General features: G+C 40.6%; 1 protein-coding gene across 12 annotated transcripts in view; it reads left to right on the forward strand.

Annotated features, from left to right (window-relative positions):
* The window catches only part of CFAP20DC (CFAP20 domain containing), a 237,212-nt gene that overhangs the window by 182,813 nt on the left and 34,867 nt on the right, over positions 1–19,532 (forward strand). For all 12 annotated transcript variants that reach the window (XR_013338258.1, XM_077776734.1, XM_077776735.1 and 9 more), the window contains one exon: positions 5,394–5,455. Coding sequence is in view for 11 of the 12 variants with exons in the window: in XM_077776734.1 (XP_077632860.1) it covers positions 5,394–5,455 (62 nt within the window). In the remaining variant the exon portion in view is untranslated. The remainder of the gene's footprint in view (positions 1–5,393; positions 5,456–19,532) is intronic.

Here is a 19,532-nt window from a genome sequence, read left to right on the forward strand (position 1 = left end):
AGGGCTTGATGACCAATGGTTTAAAAAGGAGATTTAAGCAGGTCACATTCAATTTAGCATCTTTACCTAACAACTTCACACACTGCAGTCTGAAACCCAAAAGCCTATGCAGAGGAAAATGAAGAGTCTTTAGCAAAATCTATTGTGTTTACTACCCGTTTTGATTCCTCAGCTTTCCTTAGCATCTGTACAGTTCAGAGTAATATGTACTGTTTAAAAGGTGTTTAGACATAATAAATTAGTCATTTAAAAGTGTAATTAAATGTAACCATATTTCTCATAGCAAATTGGCTTTTGTAGGCATCTCTTGCTAAATAAATCAAGCCTACTGAGAAATCCATTGGCCTTTGACAGACAAATTTTTCAAAGTTTCTAACTTAGAACCAAATTCAATTAAAACAATACTTTACAACTTCTGTGGAAACCAGGCTACAAGTAATCAGTTTTGGAGGGTTTCTGTTAGGAGTAGCTCTCATGAGATTTATTCAAAAACTCGGCTCTGGGCAGCCTTAGGAAGGGAGTTACGAATTGCTTATAATGGATTCTTAAGTGAATTTTATTTTGGTGAGGGCTTTTGATTGACAATAGCATAAAATCGTGTCAAGGGTGGGTGAGTATGTGTGTATGGTTTCTTTTTAAGGAAAAAGAGTAGCTATTAATGGAAGCGGCTTCTTGCGGCTGCCAAAAGAATGTAGACTCCACATCAGCCTACCTGAGCTCAGATCCCAGCTCTGCCGTTTACTGGCATGAGCGCCTGCAAAATGGGAGTAATAAAAGGCCTTCCTCGTACTGGCATGGTGAGAACTGAATGGGTGTGGGGAATGCCCAGGCCCAGTGCCTCGCAGAGTAAGCGCACAGCTCTTATCTGCTGCTCCCCCAAAGTTATTCTCCTCAAAGGGCCACTTGAGTGATCAGAAAAGATTTCTAGGACATTTCCCCTTTTTGTGACCACCGAGGGCTCTAAGGATAGGTAGAGGTTCTGCTGTGCTTGTTTTGCTGTGAGCTTCACCACCGAAATCCAGACTTATCCCCTCAGAGCTTTACAAATAGACGCTTCTGTTGTTTTATTATTTCACTATTTCATTATTTCTCTGTCCTGCCTCTACCCTAGATTCAAGAAAAGCGTTCTTCACGTGCATGCTACCCTGTAAGCAGATACCCCAAAGCTATCATTCCTTCAAGTTAAGAATTCCCATAATCTAATATCAAGCACGTAACTCTCCTCAGCTTGTTTTTTAAAAAAAAAAAGCTCATCGCATACATCCATCACATTGCAGAGCATACTATTTGAGGAAACAAGGCAAGATGCACTTAATAAAATTACAAGCGTACGGTAAGGTTCTCAGACAAGTTATTTATGGTCTTGATTAACCTTGCAACATTTTTGCCATTTTCATAGGTTTTACATAACAACATGAAAATATTGTCTTTACCCTTTAACATGGCAAGATTATCTTATCTCCTGTTCTTTCATTTAGCCTTCACTTCTCTCCCTCACCCCAGAATTTCTAGCAGCTCGATCACGGGAAAGCAAAGCTTCTTGTGCTCAGTGGCAAATTTTAGGAGTTCGGGTTTTCCCAGCACTCGTGCATAGCAACAGCGCCACCGAAAGGACCAGGGCCTGAGTTTCTAGGATCTGTTTCTTCGCTCATCAGCATATCAGCGTTTTATTGTAATGATCGCTGACTGCCGCGTGTTCAGTATATAATATATTAGCATTTCAGGCTCTTTATAGTTAATAGGTCTTAATTTGTTCTGATCTGCAGATTCATTAACTTCTCAGCTCTCTTCGGGTGTAATGAGTTTTCTTTTAATTCTCCTGAACTAAAAAAGGTAAGCAGTTGATTGTGCTAAGCTGCAGATAAATCAGATGAGCAGATGTTCTTATACAACTATAGAAATGATATATGAAAACAGATATGGGAGTCGGTATAACATTGAAATGTGTGAGGAGTTCTGTGTTTAGTGACTATGAAAGTCACCCTGTGAAATAAACTGCCCTCAGTCTCAGAGTGTGTTATCTGTTATATCTTATGTTTGTCCCAAATTTAGCAATGTGACAAAACTTATTTTCTTTAATTTTATTTTTTATTATTTTGTAATGCTTATTTTATTTTTGAGAGAGAGAAAGAGAAAGACAGCACATGAACAGGGGAGGGGCAGAGAGAGAGGGAGACACAGAATCTGAAGCAGGCTCCAGGCTCTGAGCTGTCAGCACACCCTGACTCAGGGCTCGAACCCACGAGCCATGAGATCATGACCTGAACCGAAGTCAGATGCTTAACCGACTGAGTCATCCACCCAGGCGCCCCTATTTCCTTCCCATTTTAAACATAAAGTGACATAAATTGTATTTATGGTAGGGAGGTAGTCTTAGACTTCAAGTAAATATTTCAGACCACTTTTTTTTTCTGTCATAAGCTAAACTGAGTTTGTCATATTTGTTTTCAAAAACTTTCGTATTCACCACTGTGGGTGAACCTGTGAGCTGGATTAAGCACTACAACCTAATGGTCAAAAGGTTAAACTGTGCTAAACTGGGTTCACTCCACGATTTCCTGGCTGGCCTGACCTTGGGTGAACACGCAGTGCCTGAATTTCCTCCTCTTTTGGATGGGGTCATTAATCCTATCTGTTTCATAGAATTGCTACAAGGAACAGAGTATGTGCTCAGTGAATATCGGCTAGTGCTGATATTCTTATTATCATAGTTATTGGTGGGTATTGGTTGCTATTCTTTTGCTGCTGCTTATGGTATTAATAGTCTGAATATGGCTGAATTCCAAAGCCAAAAAGCAATTTTATTTTTTTAACCGATGCTTTCATAGGATATTAACCTACCTAGAAATAGTACAAATAGGTTTACTCCTCCATATGTATGAAAACATACCTATTTCCGTTTGTGGATGGGGACATGTGGCTTCAGATAGCCCATCACGTTTCCCCCAACCCCACCCCACCATGTTCAGAGAGCTTTTAGAAACCATTAGGCACATTCTCATTCATTCTGATTTGGATCTAGGAAAACAAAAAGACCTAATGCAAGTGAAAGTGCTGCCCTTTCAAAGCATCAAAGCAAAGTTATGGGAACTGAAATATCTTGCAGGAGCTTTTTAGCTGAATCATTGCCATGGGCTCTTCCTGTCCCTGAATCTGATCACGCAGTTAGGAGACATGTACAGAGAAAGGGAATTGGGGCTACCCGGTTTTGTACGGGACCCACTCCAAACCAAGACGTATATCCTTCCCAGACAGAGTCACTAGCGTTTGGGATGTAGAAGTCAGTTTATAGCAGGTATTATGTGTGTAAGAATGTTCTGCCATGATATGACATCACTAAGTTGAAGTTAGTTATTGAATAAAATATCTAGGGGTGAAAACTTGATAATTAGCTTTCAATACTAAAAATTAAGTTAGGGAGTCAGGTATTCAAACCGAGTTCCATTACCCTACAATTATTTTAACTGATTTTTTTTCCTTTACCTTTCTGTCCATTTCCCATCAGCACTCTTTTCTACTTCAAAAGATTTCCACCGGTTATTTGTTGTTTTCTATCACTAAGAAACCACTCTACATGGGAATCTTTTGTTGGCTCTGTTCTTTTTCACTGCTTGTATCACTGGATCAGTTTTTCTTATAGACAGGAGCAGACATGGAAAGGGTCAGTCTGTGTCGTCTTAAGTGAGAGCTGAGTCACAAACAAGATAGGATTCTGTAGCCGTTTGTGTTCTCCAGAGATGGAGTAAGTCATTTGGAATAAAGGGGTTGGAGACAGATGTAAATAGAATTAATGGTATAAAATTTTTAAAATGGAACTTTGCTGACTATCAGCACTGTGGTGCTTACAGAGTTATGGAAAGGCCTCTGGAAGTGAATCAGGAGAGGCCCATTCACTGGAGGCCGAGTACAGCTGAAATAACTGGACGAATACCAATGAACGGATTATCGAGAGTATTTCTGCAACCATGTGAGATGCTCTAGAGAACCCGTTAGGCCCTTTGCTTGCTAATTCCTGTCTCTGCTGTGAAATAATAAAGCCTCAATCATAAAACTAAATTTCACTTGCAAATTGCTGGAAGTCTTATTTCTCCAGTGAGATCAAATATGTCTTATGACATGTTTTTCCTTCCACTGTTCTCCCAGCTGTTGTTTCTTATTACTGAGATGGTGATGCATTGATACCGGTTCAATTACCAAAGTATCTGAGAGCATTTAAATTCATGGTGCATCACAGAGAGTCAGGCTAAGTGACTGTGATTATCAGACAGGGTGTTTGATTTAAATTAAAGGAACACTTCCAAGAGATTATTTATAGAGGGAGACAGTCTACTCCAAAGAATTCCCATGACCCACATCTTTAATATTTTAGGACCCGTGAAAATAAAGAGTATGTGGAAAATAAGGAATGTGTGCTGTGTATATACAGGCACCTTTGCCATACTGTTTCCCTCAGTTGGAGTCAGCCCCGTAGGGCCACATCAAGAGTGAAAAAGGCTTAACACCAACACTGTTGGGTGAGGAAGTAATGGAAATCCTTTAAATGCAATTCAAAAATGTATACCAAATTCCAGCTTGTAATAAAATGAGAATGTTAAAAATGATTTCCGTATTAGAATTACATGGTTGTTAACCACATAAGAAAAATACTGCAAGCTGATGTTCAAAAAGAGATATAATGGAATTTTCTCCCTTTACAGAACCTAGGGAAAAGATCAAATTCCACTGGAGGCAAGAGTTTAAAGCTTATTTAGGGATGTGGTGGTTTAGTGGTGCTTTGAAATAGTAACTTAAACGTTTCTTGTGGAGGGAAAAGTTGAGATTTCACATTTTTCTTAGGTATTGGCGCCATTTTTTTTCCAGTTCACTGATTAGTCCTTGAGGTTTTATTATGCACTTGGGGAAGACGACCACCTTGACCTAAGATTTACATGTGTAATTCCATTAGTGAACATGCAGGCTATCCTTGCAAACTTGCTAACATTGAGATATAAATATATATTCCCTATCTCTGTGTCTCTGAGTTATTGCTGATACTTGCCGTGCAACATTAGCTCCATGAAATATCTTCTATTTTACTGTGGCTGGAAATATCAATGAATGTTAGCAGCGTAAAAATTCCACAGGGAGAAAGATCCCACACGTGAACCTTAATTACACCACAGATGCCATCTCGTGCAGTAACTGGCCATTAAAATAACCTGTGTTTTTCTCATGTGTACCACCCTGTTATTTGCTGGATCTCCCAAAACAGCCTTTGAGTCTTCTGGAAAATAAACAGCCCATCCTTGCAGATCGTCCCTCAGGAAAAAATGACAGCAATGAAAATGCATGTGAAAGTGTATATAAAGAACATGATGCTGATTAGCACCTCACAAATGTTTTGTCTTTTACAGCCTGTCAACCAGGGTCGTCATTATCAGCAAGAAATGAATCCACCTTCTCCTTCTAATCCCCGGTAAGAATCATTAATAAGCTAAGTGTCCTTTAAAGAAATGTATTTAAAAGATTGTGTGGGGTGCCTGCGTGGCTCAGTCGGCTGGGCATCTGGCTTCAGCTCAGGTCACGATCTCACAGCTCATGGGTTCAAGCCTCGCATCAGGCTCTATGCTGACATGTCAGAGCCTGGAGCCTGCTTCGAATTCTGGGTCTCCCGCTCTCTCTGCCCCTCCCCTGCTCTCTCTCTCTCTCGCCCTCTCTCAAAAATAAACACTAAAAATTTAAAAAAAAAAAAAGATTGTGCATTTTTCTTGGTTTCACAAAATTGTTGTCCAAAACTTTCCAAGAACTTCCAAATTTCTTTTTCTTAGGAGTCCTAGTTTAATCTACTTTTCTTATTTAGAATGTGGTGAGGTGGTCAACAGTCTACCTGTGTTTAAATGCACCTCTGCCTTTTACTAGTTGGAGGACTTTTGAGCACGCCATTTAACTCAAGGTCAGCCAAGCCTAATAATTACCCCATACTCTTTTGGGGTAATCATATGAATGAACACATGATAATTTCATAGCATGCTTTTTGGCATGCAGTGAGCTCTCTTTAAGTGTTAATCTATTCCATAGTATTCTGTTTGCATAGATACTTCATTTTAATCGGTATGTAACGTTTAGTACATTTTAGGCATGAATTTTTTTTGTATTATCTGGTCCCTTTAAATTTATCAAGATAGCTTATATCAGTTCAAATGCCATTCTCTTGCCTTCATATTTCAAAAGCTAATAACCTCAAAATTATTTCCTTACTTCAAAATGTCATTGGCCATTATGAGTAATGTCAATATAGAAAAACCTCATTCTTGGGGCACCTGGGTAGCTCAGTCAGTTGAGCGTCTGACTCTTGAGCTTGGCTTAGGTCATTATCTCATGGTTCGTGGGATCAAGTCCTGCATCAGGCTGTGCTCTGACAGTGTTGAGCCTACTTGGTGTCTTCTCTGTCTCCCTCTCTCTGCCCCTCTTCCCCACTCATGCTCACATGCATGCATCTTTCTCTGTTTCTCAAACTAAACTTTTAAAAAAAAGAAAAACCTATTATTTTAGGCTTACTAAAGACAAGCAAATCTGGATTTGTGTTATGAAATATATGTAATATTAAATGATTTTCTAAAAGATAAATTAGTTTATCAGTACAAATTCATATCACTTTATCGCTATTTATTAAATACTAGGGGTTTATGGAAAATCAGTCTATCTCGAGCTCTACCCACAGGATCTTCGTTATTATAATGCATCTCATTATCAGGCTCTCTCACCTATACTCTGAGAGGTCCCATTCCCATGGAATGGATCAGAACACCAGTGATAGTATTGTAGCTCTGGCCCTTAAGTATATTTATTACAGAGTATCTGAATTAAGACTCATGAGTTGAATATATCAAAAACAACTTAGCTAGTATTAAAAGAGAGACAGAGAGACAGACGGAGAGAGAGGGAAGATTTGTTAAGTAAGAATACAGGGTTCAGGAAGGGTATGGGACTGGAACACTGCAAGGCAACTGGGCACTTCCTCACTCCATCTCTGCTTGTTCTTCCGTCTGTTCCGTTCTGGTCTCTAAGCACCGGCTTTCTGTTTCCAGTCACACAGGGCTGTCTGATGGCTCTTGCATTTATGTATTACAGTTCAAAGTACATGCCCAGCCTGACAGGCTATGTCTGAATCCCAATTCCTACTTTCCAGGAGAGAGAATGTGATTGGCCAAGCTTGGGCCAAGTATCCACTATTGGCCCAGTCAGCACTGCACAGCCAACCAAGCCACGTAGAACTGCCAGGAGACCACCTACATGGTTTACAGGACGTTTCATGGGGCCCAGAATATTATGACATAGATAGAGTAAATGTTCTTTATTAGTAATCACTTCTAAGTGTTCCTGGTCTATACACATGATCTGATCACTCGCTCATGTTATTTAGTAGGGGGAACTGCCACTATCATAAGTAGATACAATATGGAGTTCAAAATTGAGGCTGTAATTTCAGTCTATATAAAAATATGGTTTAATATTCTGAAAATCCGTTGTCTCTTCACATGTAAAATATGTCTCTTACATAAACTTTTTATCTGTATATGAGTACACTTTTAAGGTAACTGGAAATCCAATGTCGATCCAAATTATAACTAGTCAGGATTTATAATATGAACAAATGAAAGTGAGAATAAGGTATGTTAGAAAGTAGAGCCTTTTGTTTCCATAAAAGGGGACAGAAGACCTAAGTTTCATCCTAAATCTGCTATTAACCCAGTATATGATCTCAGACCAGCCTCTCAACCCGCTCAGATCTCACCAGTAATGTGAGCACATGTTTAAAAGAAAGGATTTGAGTTACATGCTCTCTCAGGTCACTTCCAGGTTCATGATTCTGAGACTTTGAGGAGACTCATTATAGATTTTATGTATGAAACCCAGTTCTACCATCAGAGGGAACACTGCCCTGTAGAGAAAACACACCTCATAATGTTGGATTAATTAATGTTTAGATGTAGTACTATGCAACTTTAAGCATCTTTTTTAATATTTGATTCCCAAAGATACAGTATAGGAAAATTCACCAACCTAACATACAGCATATTTTATTTAGCCAATTAAATGTTCATTCATTTAGGGAAAATCAATTTACATTTTTACATAATAAAAAGCCAAAAGCCAAAGCAAAAATAAAATGCTGCCAATCCCATTTGCCAGCAGATTATCCAACAGTTTTCTAGAAAATTATTGTTTAGTTGTTCAAAAAACTTGCAGATTATGTGGTTTCGCTCTTGGCTCCATAAATCCAGCAGCTTGAAAGAATTGGCAGAAAGACGTTATTGGACCATAAATAAAGACGATGATAAAATTATGAGGTCAGCACAGATCATCATATAAAAATGGGATAAATTGAATCATGTAATGCATATAATTTAACTTAAAATAGAACGCTATGTTCCTTTTAAGGTTTGCATTTATTACAAGTCTTACAAATAGATCTCACACCTAGACCCTAAAACACAAAACTTTAAAATTAAACTTTAAATTTAAAAGATACTGATAATGAATATGAAACAAAAAGTATAAAAAATGAAATCTAAGATAAGTTTCCAAGTCTGCCCCTTGGATAAACAAGCATCTATCCTGCATCCCAAATTGAAAGTTCTGCCTGCGGAGGCTCTAAACAACACACAAGAGGCAAGTAGGCTCTTGATTTCCTGAATTGTGTGGTTGTGATCAGAGTAATGCAGACATGATGGGGAAGGGGACATGTATGGATGCGGGTCCATCGAGAGAGCGTCCGGGTGCCCTGTGGGAGGGGAAGTGGCCACACTAGCTTCAGTGACCTATCTGCAACTTGGGTCCAGAGACCCAAGAACCTTAGATTTGTACCCACACCCATTCTCATACCCATACTCATACCCACACACACGTATATATTGAGAGTCAGTTTTCAATTAGCTTAATTAATGTAACAGAACAACCAGTATCTCCAAAGTCTTTCATTTACATTTTGCTGTGGGAAGTCTTGTCTCTGCAACATAATTACCTTCTTAGTTTGGTGTGCTTACGATTAAGGTTAAAGATAGCATGCAGTCCACAAAGCAGACAAATTTGGGTTTTGGAGCGTTGATTCTAGGATGCCAGTAGCCAAAATACTACATATATTCATAGAGTGTGTTCCTCGGAATATAAGAATCTACCTGCGCTTACAGGGCAATGCTTGACATCGGACAGAGTGGGGATACAATGGCAATCATTTCCCGAGAATTTCGCAGTCTAGGAATTGAAATACACATGGTTCACCCCATCCTATCCCTTGTGTCTAGATTTGCCTGAAGACAGCTTCTCAGATTCTGGGGCCCTGTTCCCCAATGTCCACCCGCACTGCCGCTTGGGACACTGACAGCCTCTATGACAAGGTGCAGAAATGGCTAACATAATCTAATACAATTTAGAGGCATATTGGGTGGGAAGAAACAATTTTACCATTCATTCATGTTGAGAAATGTTTCCTAGCATGTAAACTTACATGCTGCCAAACGGATGCTGTTTGCAGCCTTAAGTCATTTATTGTAAAATGCCATCTCTTGGTTTGTGGGGTTTAGAGCTGTCCCTTAGGCACATCCATTTATGTGTTTATGTAGATTCTTCAGAACAGCTCAAGATATTTTTGTTCAGAAATGGGTTTAATAAAATAAGCTGTGATTACATTCTGGTTGTCTGTTCATGTGGATGGAGTCAATAACCAGTCTTTTATTTCAAATGATTATTATACTTGGTATGTTTACAACTCATTGGAAAATTAAGAGGAGGAGGGAAGGTAGTCAAAGGCTCTGTAAGGTTCTCAATGTTTATAGAAATAAACAGTTTAGAAAATAATTTCTGAATGCCCAAACAGTAATGAATGGCATGGTTTTCTGAAGTATTTGCTTTATGATTTATTGCCTATCTGTAGTTTTTTTTTTTTTTTTAATGTCACTGCCAATTCTGCTAAGGCTTGAATCCTTTGCAGCTTTACCACATGTTTGTGTGATACAAACATACTTATAACTATAATTAGATGATAAAGCTCTGCGGACTTTGACAAATGATTAATAACCACTGACCGCAGTTCACAGTGGTGCAGTGAGCCTGACTGAGGCAAGCTGGCCTGTCATCGTAACCTACAAGTACTGCTCTGGACTGATCGCAGTGGCTTCATTTTTCTTTTCTCTCCAGTTGTCAGGGCCCAAGCCTGATAGGCTGTCCTGTTGCTTAAGCCTTTTTCCCCCACCAACACAACAGAGAGAAAATGAATAAATGAAAAAAAAGAGAGAAAAGAATAAATAAAATTAAATACAGAATTGCAGGCCATGTGTCTCCTCAAATGATTAAGTTTGGATCATTTTAAAACAAGTAAGTCAGATTTTTGGCAAACATTCCTCCTTCAGACCAAAGCACCATGAAGGATTTCCTGATTACTATGCAAAAGTTTTCTCTAAACTAGTTGTGTTATCGTTGTTTTCGATTGTCTGCATTTTTGCATTACATCTTAAGGATCCGTGTATAAAACCAAAGGCACCAGGTTTTAGCACTTAAGGTGCTGTCCGTATCAGCACCTCTCATTTCATACCCCCATTCGCATAAATTCACACCCACTCATCTGAGGACAGCGATGAATCCCATCCTCATCCTCAGAAGCCCCATCTGAGATTTCTCCATCCTCAGAGCCCCCAGTCTGGTTCAAGCTCCTTGACTGTCATTGATGGAGCTCCCCAAGGGCAGGATGGCATCCTGTTCTCTCTCCTCCTGGTGCTCTTCAGCCTGCCTGGCTTGGGTGGGAGCTCCGTCAGGATTTGCACTGAGGGAGGCAGAGTAGAAGTAGGCCCAGATAACACTGAGAAATGCAAGTCTTCATCCTGAATGTTAACAAGTTAAATGTCAAGTTCTTCCCTACATCTTGGCAAGAATTACCCTTCCCTTTCCTGAAAATAGGATGACAGTGGTATTACTTTATTCATAAGCAGGATAACGCTGTGTTTTTAGGAGAGGCTCTTGTTTGGATAGAGTTTAAATCTAATTTCCATGCATGTTCCACTCCCTGCGGACCAGCGATCCCTAGACATTGATCACCATTAGAAAGGCCCTCATCTTTAATACGTGATATACTGCGTATTATTTATACAAGGTATTTAATAACAGCTTCCAATGCCTTCTATATTCTAATGACTCTGCAAGTTTTATGTCCAGCCCTGACCCTCCTGTGAATTCCAGACTCATCTATCCAAGCTGCCAGCTTGACAGATATCCACTTGGGTCTCTAGCACATACCTCGAATCCAAGCATTTGAAACAACTTGGTTTTCTCTCCCTCTACACATCTGTTTTTTTCCTTCCCCATCTCAGAAAATGCTACCACCATCCCCCTTTTACCCAAGGCAGAAACCAACAGCACTCCCTGCTTCCTCACCCCATGTCCTTCCTCAGCAAATTGTGCTGGTGATCCCTCAACTGAGGCGACACCAGATCCAGCCCCTGTCTCCACTGTTGCAATCCCAGCCCCCGTTGCCCTCACCCCTTACCTGGACAAACTCCATGGCGTCCCACCTGCTTTCTCTGCTTCTTCGGCCCCTACGCTCTATCCTCCACTCAGTAACTAGAGTAGTGGTATTACATCTAAATACCACTTGCATGAGCCAAGCATGGCCTCATGCAAAACCTCCCAAACGTTGCCCACTGCTCTTAGGATCAGATCGTGCTCCTCACCCTGAGTGCCCACCACCCAGACCATGTCTCATGCTCTTGTGTCCCTTTTTCCTGGACACTCCAGGCTTGCTTCCACTTGAAGAGCTTTGCATGAGATGGCCCCTCTGCTTGCAGTTCCCTTACCCTAGAAAAGACCCTAGGTGGTAGCTTCCTTCTCTCATTCAGGGCTTCATCTGAATGCCATCACCTCAGAGAGGCCCTTCCTTAACAGCCAACCTAAAATAGCCCCTGTTCTGTCAGCCTCATGACATCATCTTTTTTGTTTTTACCACCGCACTCCTCACTACCTGGTATTTTCTTGCCTGTTTGCCTGTTGTCTACACACACACACACACACACACACACACACACACACACAGAATACACTGGAATGTAAACTGCATGGGCCTAGGGACTTTATCTCTCTTGCTCACTTGAACAGTGCCAAGCACAGAGGAGACACTCAAGAAATATGTTTTGAATCTCACAAGAATGAATTTCCCCCATCTCCCTATACCAGCTGCCTCGCCATGGATTGAACTGCTAGCCGGAACCCAGAGAGAAGCACCTACCTACTTTTCTTCCATGGGACCTGGCCCTGTTCCTACATGTAGTAAATGAAATCCCATCAAATTGTTTTAAAGGAGCCCTTAGAAGACAGCCACAATCTAGAGTCTCCAGTAAAGTATCATGTTAAACCTTCCAACAGACAGTTTTACAAAACTGAACTCCTATATTTTTTCTGCATTCTCATTGGAAATTGCTCATCTGTATTTGTGTAGGCAAATCTTGTGGAGTTGGGTGCCACTTGCCAGAAATGTGCTTGAGTTGCCCCTGCTGCAGAAGATGTGCCTAATCCTCACCAGGCTAACGGAACCTAGACACGTACGTGGATATGAAGCAAAAACATAGATAGAGAGGACTTGAGCTTATGAAGTTTGTGCCCTTTAAATTCAAGGGACTCCTGCCCTTACTGCTCCCCAAGAGGTTCTCAGCCCACTGGTTGAAGCTTTACAACAGACTTTAAAAACATGTAATACAAAGAGACCCAGCTGGGCCCCAGCCGTCCTTGGTCTACAGCAAAGGGCCGGCTCAGAATGGCCTCTCTCTCCCTGCCCTGGAGCTGCCACTGCAGCTAAAGGCACTGGTAGGAAGCCAATCCCTCGAGAATCATGCTGCTTTTCGCCTCTGACCTCTCTGCCCCCAGCACCACGCCTCGGCACAACTTCGGGGGCACCCTTCCCGTTGGGTTCCAGCAGTTCGCTAATAGAGCTGGGCAGCTGGTGGTCCACTACCCCATCACTTCTCCTTCCTCCTCTGTTGGCATGTGGCTGCCCAACCCACTTTGAGTCTGGCTCTGACCGTTCAGTCCGCCAGCACCTGTTAGCTAGATGGCATACCTGCACCAGTCACCCTGTCCCAGGCCCTAACCGGCCCTAACTGGCCCGTACCCCCAGCTGGCCCACACCTGACCAAGACATCTCTTTCTTCATTTGGCTCTGCTTGCTCACTCCGGCCCTGCCTGCCTGGGCATCTGCCAACCCCGCCCTTCAGTTTCTCAGTTGAAATGTCTGCCTGCTCTCTGAGCAGATCTCTTTTGAGCTCACAACTCAGCATTCCAACCTGAGTTCAGTTGCACTCCGTGAGAGAATCTTAAGCCATGAGTGCTGAGGAAATACTCATCAGTATTTTAGTTACTGTCATATTTTCCAAAATTGCAAACTCAAGAAACCCATTTCCATAAGAATCTAGAACAACAGATTGCATCCCCCCCCCACCTCCCTAAAGCTTCTGTGCCTGAAATGATGGATCCCTGAAGACTCTTAGCATTTTTACCAGCAGAATGAAGAACTCCCACTATTACCCAGGCCTCCCCAGTCACTGTTATCCATCCAGATGTTGAACTCAGATTACCTTTGGCCCAGGGTCCAATGTAAAGAAGGTAATTACCAAAGCAATTATTTACCATTCTAACATGTTACCGTTTCAGCTTTTAATTAAAAGATTCAGCTTTTCCTTCTAGAGTAATGAGCACCTTTAAAAAGTCGAAGTACTAATTCCAGTTTATAACATTCACCTCTTGTCTGTCCAAGGCGGGAGGGAGAGGATTGCAGGCTGAGGTCCAGGATAATGACATGAACCTAAGAAATGGAAGACCGTAATTATGGTTAAACAGCCATAGCCAGTCACATCCATAGACTCACTGCCTCATCATTCAACTTGCAACCCAATGCAGAATACTTTATTTAAACAAGGAACCACTACAGCAGATGACTGAAAGCATGCACAGTTTAGACCGTCAGCAACAGTCACAGAGTATTGTTGAAGCACCTACTATGTGCACAATACCTTGGATAGGTGACTTTCACATGGCCGTGGTGAGCTCACGGCCCCCCAGCGCTGCATGTCCCAGAGGTGGAGCATGAATGTTTTAGGAAAGGTGCCGAGGGCCGTCGGGGCAAGTCGCTAAGCCTGTCACAGAGAAGCCACAGTCCTTCCAAACCTGCATCTACTCACAAACTGTTGTTGTTGGCAGTTGGGTTTATTTCTTCCCAGTAAGAATTTTGTTTCACTTGTTAATGAAAAACATTACATTTGAAATTGATTAATGTTAAAACACACACTTTTTCACTCTAACAATATATTATGCTTACCTGAGTTTACAGCTTCATATTTTGCTGTTCATTACCACATAAAAACTCACTCAGTATGATAAATAGCACATGAGTCAAATGTCCGTCCCATTCAAAACGACTTCAAGGAGAAAAGGCAAACAACATTAAGCTGATTTGATTGAATTAACACTAACATTATTGTTCTATTGACTCTTTCTTGTTCATTGATTTTTAAAAGCCTTTAGCTCCCTTGCCATCCATTAAGACAAATCAGATGCAATTTGGTGCTCAGGACAAGAAAATGCTGTTGGGTGTTGAGTGAAAACGCATGAAAAAAAAATTATGTTATGTGCTGAGACAGGACCTGTTAGGAGGCGACTGCTCATATTTTGCTGTAAACAACCTCTTTGCTTTTGACTTTTAAGGTTAACAATAGTGACCTTTGTTTTAGTATGTGAATGCTTGGATCAGTAACAAGTGAAGCCCAGTGGTGATTTGTAGAGGATGTACTTTATCTCTTATTTAAGATGAACCTGGCTGAATTTTACATGTTCTCCTATTTTTCAGTCCTTAATTCACTCTATTTGCAGAATTTATAGACTAATAAGCAACTAAACCAAAGCAAGGGGAAAGGGAAGCATGGCATGTATTCTGTTGAATTAACAGGGAACAGTTTTGAAACAGCAGAACCATTTGTATTATCAAAGTAGCAATGAGCAAGAACCTGAGATCTGGCCTGGCCTGAGGTCAGTCAACATCATGATAAAAAGTGAAGGTCTAGGCTTAAATAAAATCACAATGTGGCTTTCAATTAAATGCTGGTGTTTATGCTGATGAAGCCGTGTCTTTTGAGAGGAGAAATTCATCCCTTAACTACTAAATGAATGTCACTTTCTTTCTTTCTCTTTCTTTCTTTCTTTCTTTCTTTCTTTCTTTCTTTCTTTCTTTGTAAATGATTTTTTTTTCTTTATGCCTAGGGATGGGGCTCAAAGGTGAATATCTATTCATTGTCCACTAGCACTGGGAGAAAATTCCACTATGGTCAGTGTTTTCACGTGGTGAAAGGTACCCTTACTTTGTGTTTACCATCTGCCATCATCTGACCTCTTTAACACTTTTTTTGAAGCCTGAGATTGCCTTCATTTGGGAAACACTATTCACTCCCATTAGGAGTCCAGAAAAGTTTTAGTGTCTCCTGCTGAAGTGATGGAAGAAATGGGACACAAACAGGAACAACCGCCCGTGTGACATGCTCTAAATTTGCTTGTGATTTTCTAAATTTCAGTGCTAGCAAAAAAGCAAGTTGCGGCAAGGCATACAGTAAATGAAGATATTATGTATTAGAGAAGGGAATGAATCTGTCACTTTGACGGATTGTGAGGCGAAGAGCAGATTAACAGATTACTCATAGTCAGAAGGCAGCTCAGTGTGAAAAATGTGCAGGAAATGATAAGTGCGGGTTTGTGCTGATTTAATGATATTTTTAAACTACAATAACACTCTGGTAGTATAATATAATAAAGCACTTTGCTTGCATTTTTAAATCATCAACATATTTCCAGTTTGACCTTAAAAACATTTAGGACCATTCTCTATTAAAATGTGTAGCTTTCAAAATTAGAAAAAGGTACCGTCTGAAATATCACAGCAATGACCTTACAGGAAATTGCCTTTTAAAACCAGTTCTTTCCTAAACTAGCATTTGTAATACAAATTTTAATTATGTTTTTAGGTACACAAACACCACTCTTACTTTTTTGTTTGGGCATTTGAATCACTTACCACAAGAAATTGTTATCTCCTTAAACAACCATTTCAAATGAAATGCTTCATAGATACCACTGATTTGTGTTCATATTTTCTTTGCAGGTTTTTAGTTCTGTAGTTGAGATCACGGAAGGCTTACAGAGTGGGGGTAAAAGTTGTTCAAATTGTAATTGAGTACTCTGAGTCATAGCAAAAAATAAGATGAATTACTTCTTTTATTTTTTATTATTATAAATATTGACCAGAAGGAAAACTTTTTGAAGAGATTTGCATTTTTATATAAATCAAATTGGGATCTGAGAAACATGTTTTTAGTTAATATGACAGTGATGGACTGGCATGGCCGAGATTTTTCAGAATAACATTTCTGTAATGCATTTAAATGATTTTTATCCTAACATCTTAATGTGCAAAACCTAATATAAGGCTTGAAGTACTTCTTATCTTCTCTCAGTTCACCAGTGAGGGCTTGACATAGTTAGGTACAGTGAAACTTGTAAGGGAGTAAAATATTACATTTTCTGTCGAAGCACTTGTATCTAACCCCAATACAAATAAGCCTACTAACATGGCATGCCGTGGGCTTGAATCCCAGACATGATTATGGTTCAAATTATGTTTTACGTATACAGTGATGGCTTCTACCGGATTTCAGCATGTTTTGTACATTTCCCCTCTTCTAATATATTAATACTCTCAACCTGGAGTGAGAAGTCAAGCCAACGTAAAGAGATAGTCAATATTCTTCTTGGTAGAAACTCTGGAATGTATGCAACAAAGGCAATTTGCATATTTACTGTCTGCAGCAGCAACTAACATGCTTTGCCGGCCATCCCCCATCTCCCAGTGCCAAGCACCTTGTTGGATTGCGTTTCTAAGGCCACTTGGTTTGTAATGGAGCCAACTAATCAACCAGTTCTAACCAATGCATGGTGGACAATATGGCCCATATGGTTGCTTGGCTGGAACATTTGATTGCAGGCGTAAGAGCCTGAGGAGTTCTTTTTGCCTCTGACACTTACCAGCAGCATTCAAGATGGTGGTTATTCGTGTCAGCCTGGTCGCTGACCGACTTTGATAAATAGTTCCCCTGCTTCTCTGTTTATGGACATTTAGCATGAGCAAAAAATAAACCTTTGTTGTTTTTAAGCCACTGAGATTTGGGGGCTGTTTCTTACCAACATAACAGCCTTATTCTACCTAACACAATTACTAGCTATGACACTGAATACATTTTGTCTTAGGAAATGCAGTGTTTCATGTGCTTTCATATTGGAAGGGTTAGAAATTGGTTAAAATTGTTGAGCTCAGTGTGGGATTCATTGGCATATAGTAGAATAAGTGGTTTTAAGAAGTGATACAGTGCACTGGTTAAAAGCACTGTCTCTAGGGGCGCCTGGGTGGCTTAGTCGGTTAAGTGTCCGACTTTCGCTTGGGTCATGATCTCGCGGTTCGTGGGTTCGAGCCCCGCGTCAGGCTCTGTGCTGACTGCCAGCTCAGAGCCTGGAGCCTGTTTCAGAGTCTGTGACTCCCTCTCTCTCTGACCCTTCCCTGCTCACGCTGTCTCTCTCTCACTCTCCTAGAAATAAATAAAACATTAAAAAATTTTTAAAAAAATAAAAATAAATAAATAAATAAAAGCACTGTCTCTGGAATCAAAATGCTGGATTTGTATTCTTGTGAAATCGCTTCTCTAAGCCTCAATTAAATTATCTAAAAAATAGGGATTGGATTTTACTACCTACCTTACAGTGTTATTATAAAGATTAAATGAAACATATGTGAAAGTGTTTTTGCACAGGGCCTGGAGTGTGTGTTTTCATTAAATGGTTAAAAGGGATGGTAGTGGTGGTAGGGGTGTTGATAGGAATATTAGGAATGTAAAGTTTTCAACCAAAAAAAGAAGATCACACTCTGAGAGAATCCAAGAATCCTGGAGAGTTTGAAGAGATTACAGAGATGATTTAACCCAGCATCTCTTCAAAATTTGCCTCTGCACGTCTTCACCAGGGAGACAGGCGAAGCCTGGAAGGCAGCCCCTTCCATTACTGAGCATCTCTTACACTGAGCTGACAAGGGTTCCCTACAGCTTCTCCCTCTGGGTCCTAGTTCTCTTTCCAGAGCAATAATTTGAGTCCTCACGCTTTCACATAATACTCCTTGAATTTTGAATATCGCTGTTTGGATGTTCCATTTTCTCCTCCAATCTCTCATTTCTCCAGCTTCAAGTCTACTTTGCCATTCCTGGTCCCGGTATAGTCCTGACTGCTTTCCTTTGGCCACCTTTGAGTTTATCAGATTGAGAGTCTCTAAATTGAACAGACTAATCTGACAGTTCGGACTACTAAACTTTGACCAGGACACAGTATGTACTAGTGTGGCTCGAATCACATTCATTTTTTTTTTTAATGTTTTTTTATTTATTTTTAGGAGAGAGAGAGAGAGAGAGAGAGAGCGTGAGCAGGGGAGGGTCAGAGAGAGAGGGAGTCACAGACTCTGTAACAAGCTCCAGGCTCTGAGCTGGCAGTCAGCACAGAGCCTGACGCGGGGCTCGAACCCACGAACCGCGAGATCACGACCTAAGCGAAAGTCGGACACTTAACCGACTAAGCCACCCAGGCGCCCCACATTCCTTTTTTTATTAGTACCCACACCCCACTAATGGCTTATCTTTGGCTGTCAGTCACCTAAAAGTATCACTCTTTCTCCTGGACCATTGCTATAACCTTATCATATATAAGCCATATATTGTTATCTCTGTGTATTTACATGTGCTTTTTCGCCACAACCCATACCCATTCCCTAGAGCAATCTTTTCTAAACACAGATCTGACTGTGACATTCCCATATTAAAACCCTTCAATGACTTCAAATTGCTAATAGGATAAAGACCAAAATCTTTCAGTGGTCTGCAAGGTTTGGGTGACTTAGTGCATGCCTATGGGGCCATTTTGCATCATTTCTTTTCTGGAGATTTGTGCTTTAACTACACTGGTCTCCTTTCCTCTTCTCAAACCTGCCTACCCCGGGGCCTTATCCCATTGCTGCTCCTTCCTAGACTGTTTTCCCCTACCTTGCCTTCTACCTCACCTGGATAATACCTATTCATCCATTATATTTCCTCTCAAGTACCACTTCCCATAGGGAACCTCCAAGCCCCTATTCATGTGTTCTCACAGCACTATTTAACTTCACAGCATCTATTCATTTCTGTGTGATTATCTGATGTTGGTCTCACGCTCCATACCGTAAGCTCTAAAGGGCAGGAACTCTACACACACACACACACACAAAAACTTGTGCCAGGATCTGACACAAAACTGGATCTTGTTAGATAGCTATGGAATAAATACTGGTACTGAACCAATTTTCTTGACTATCAAGATCATTCTGAATCTCAGTCTATCACCCAGGCTACTCTCTCTCTCAGCCCAGTGTTTTCCATAAATGCACAAAGCATGCTATTTCT

The sequence above is a fragment of the Crocuta crocuta genome, unplaced genomic scaffold (genome assembly GCF_008692635.1).
Source record: "Crocuta crocuta isolate KB4526 unplaced genomic scaffold, BGI_CrCroc_1.0 scaffold87, whole genome shotgun sequence".
Classification (NCBI taxonomy): Eukaryota; Metazoa; Chordata; class Mammalia; order Carnivora; family Hyaenidae; genus Crocuta; species Crocuta crocuta.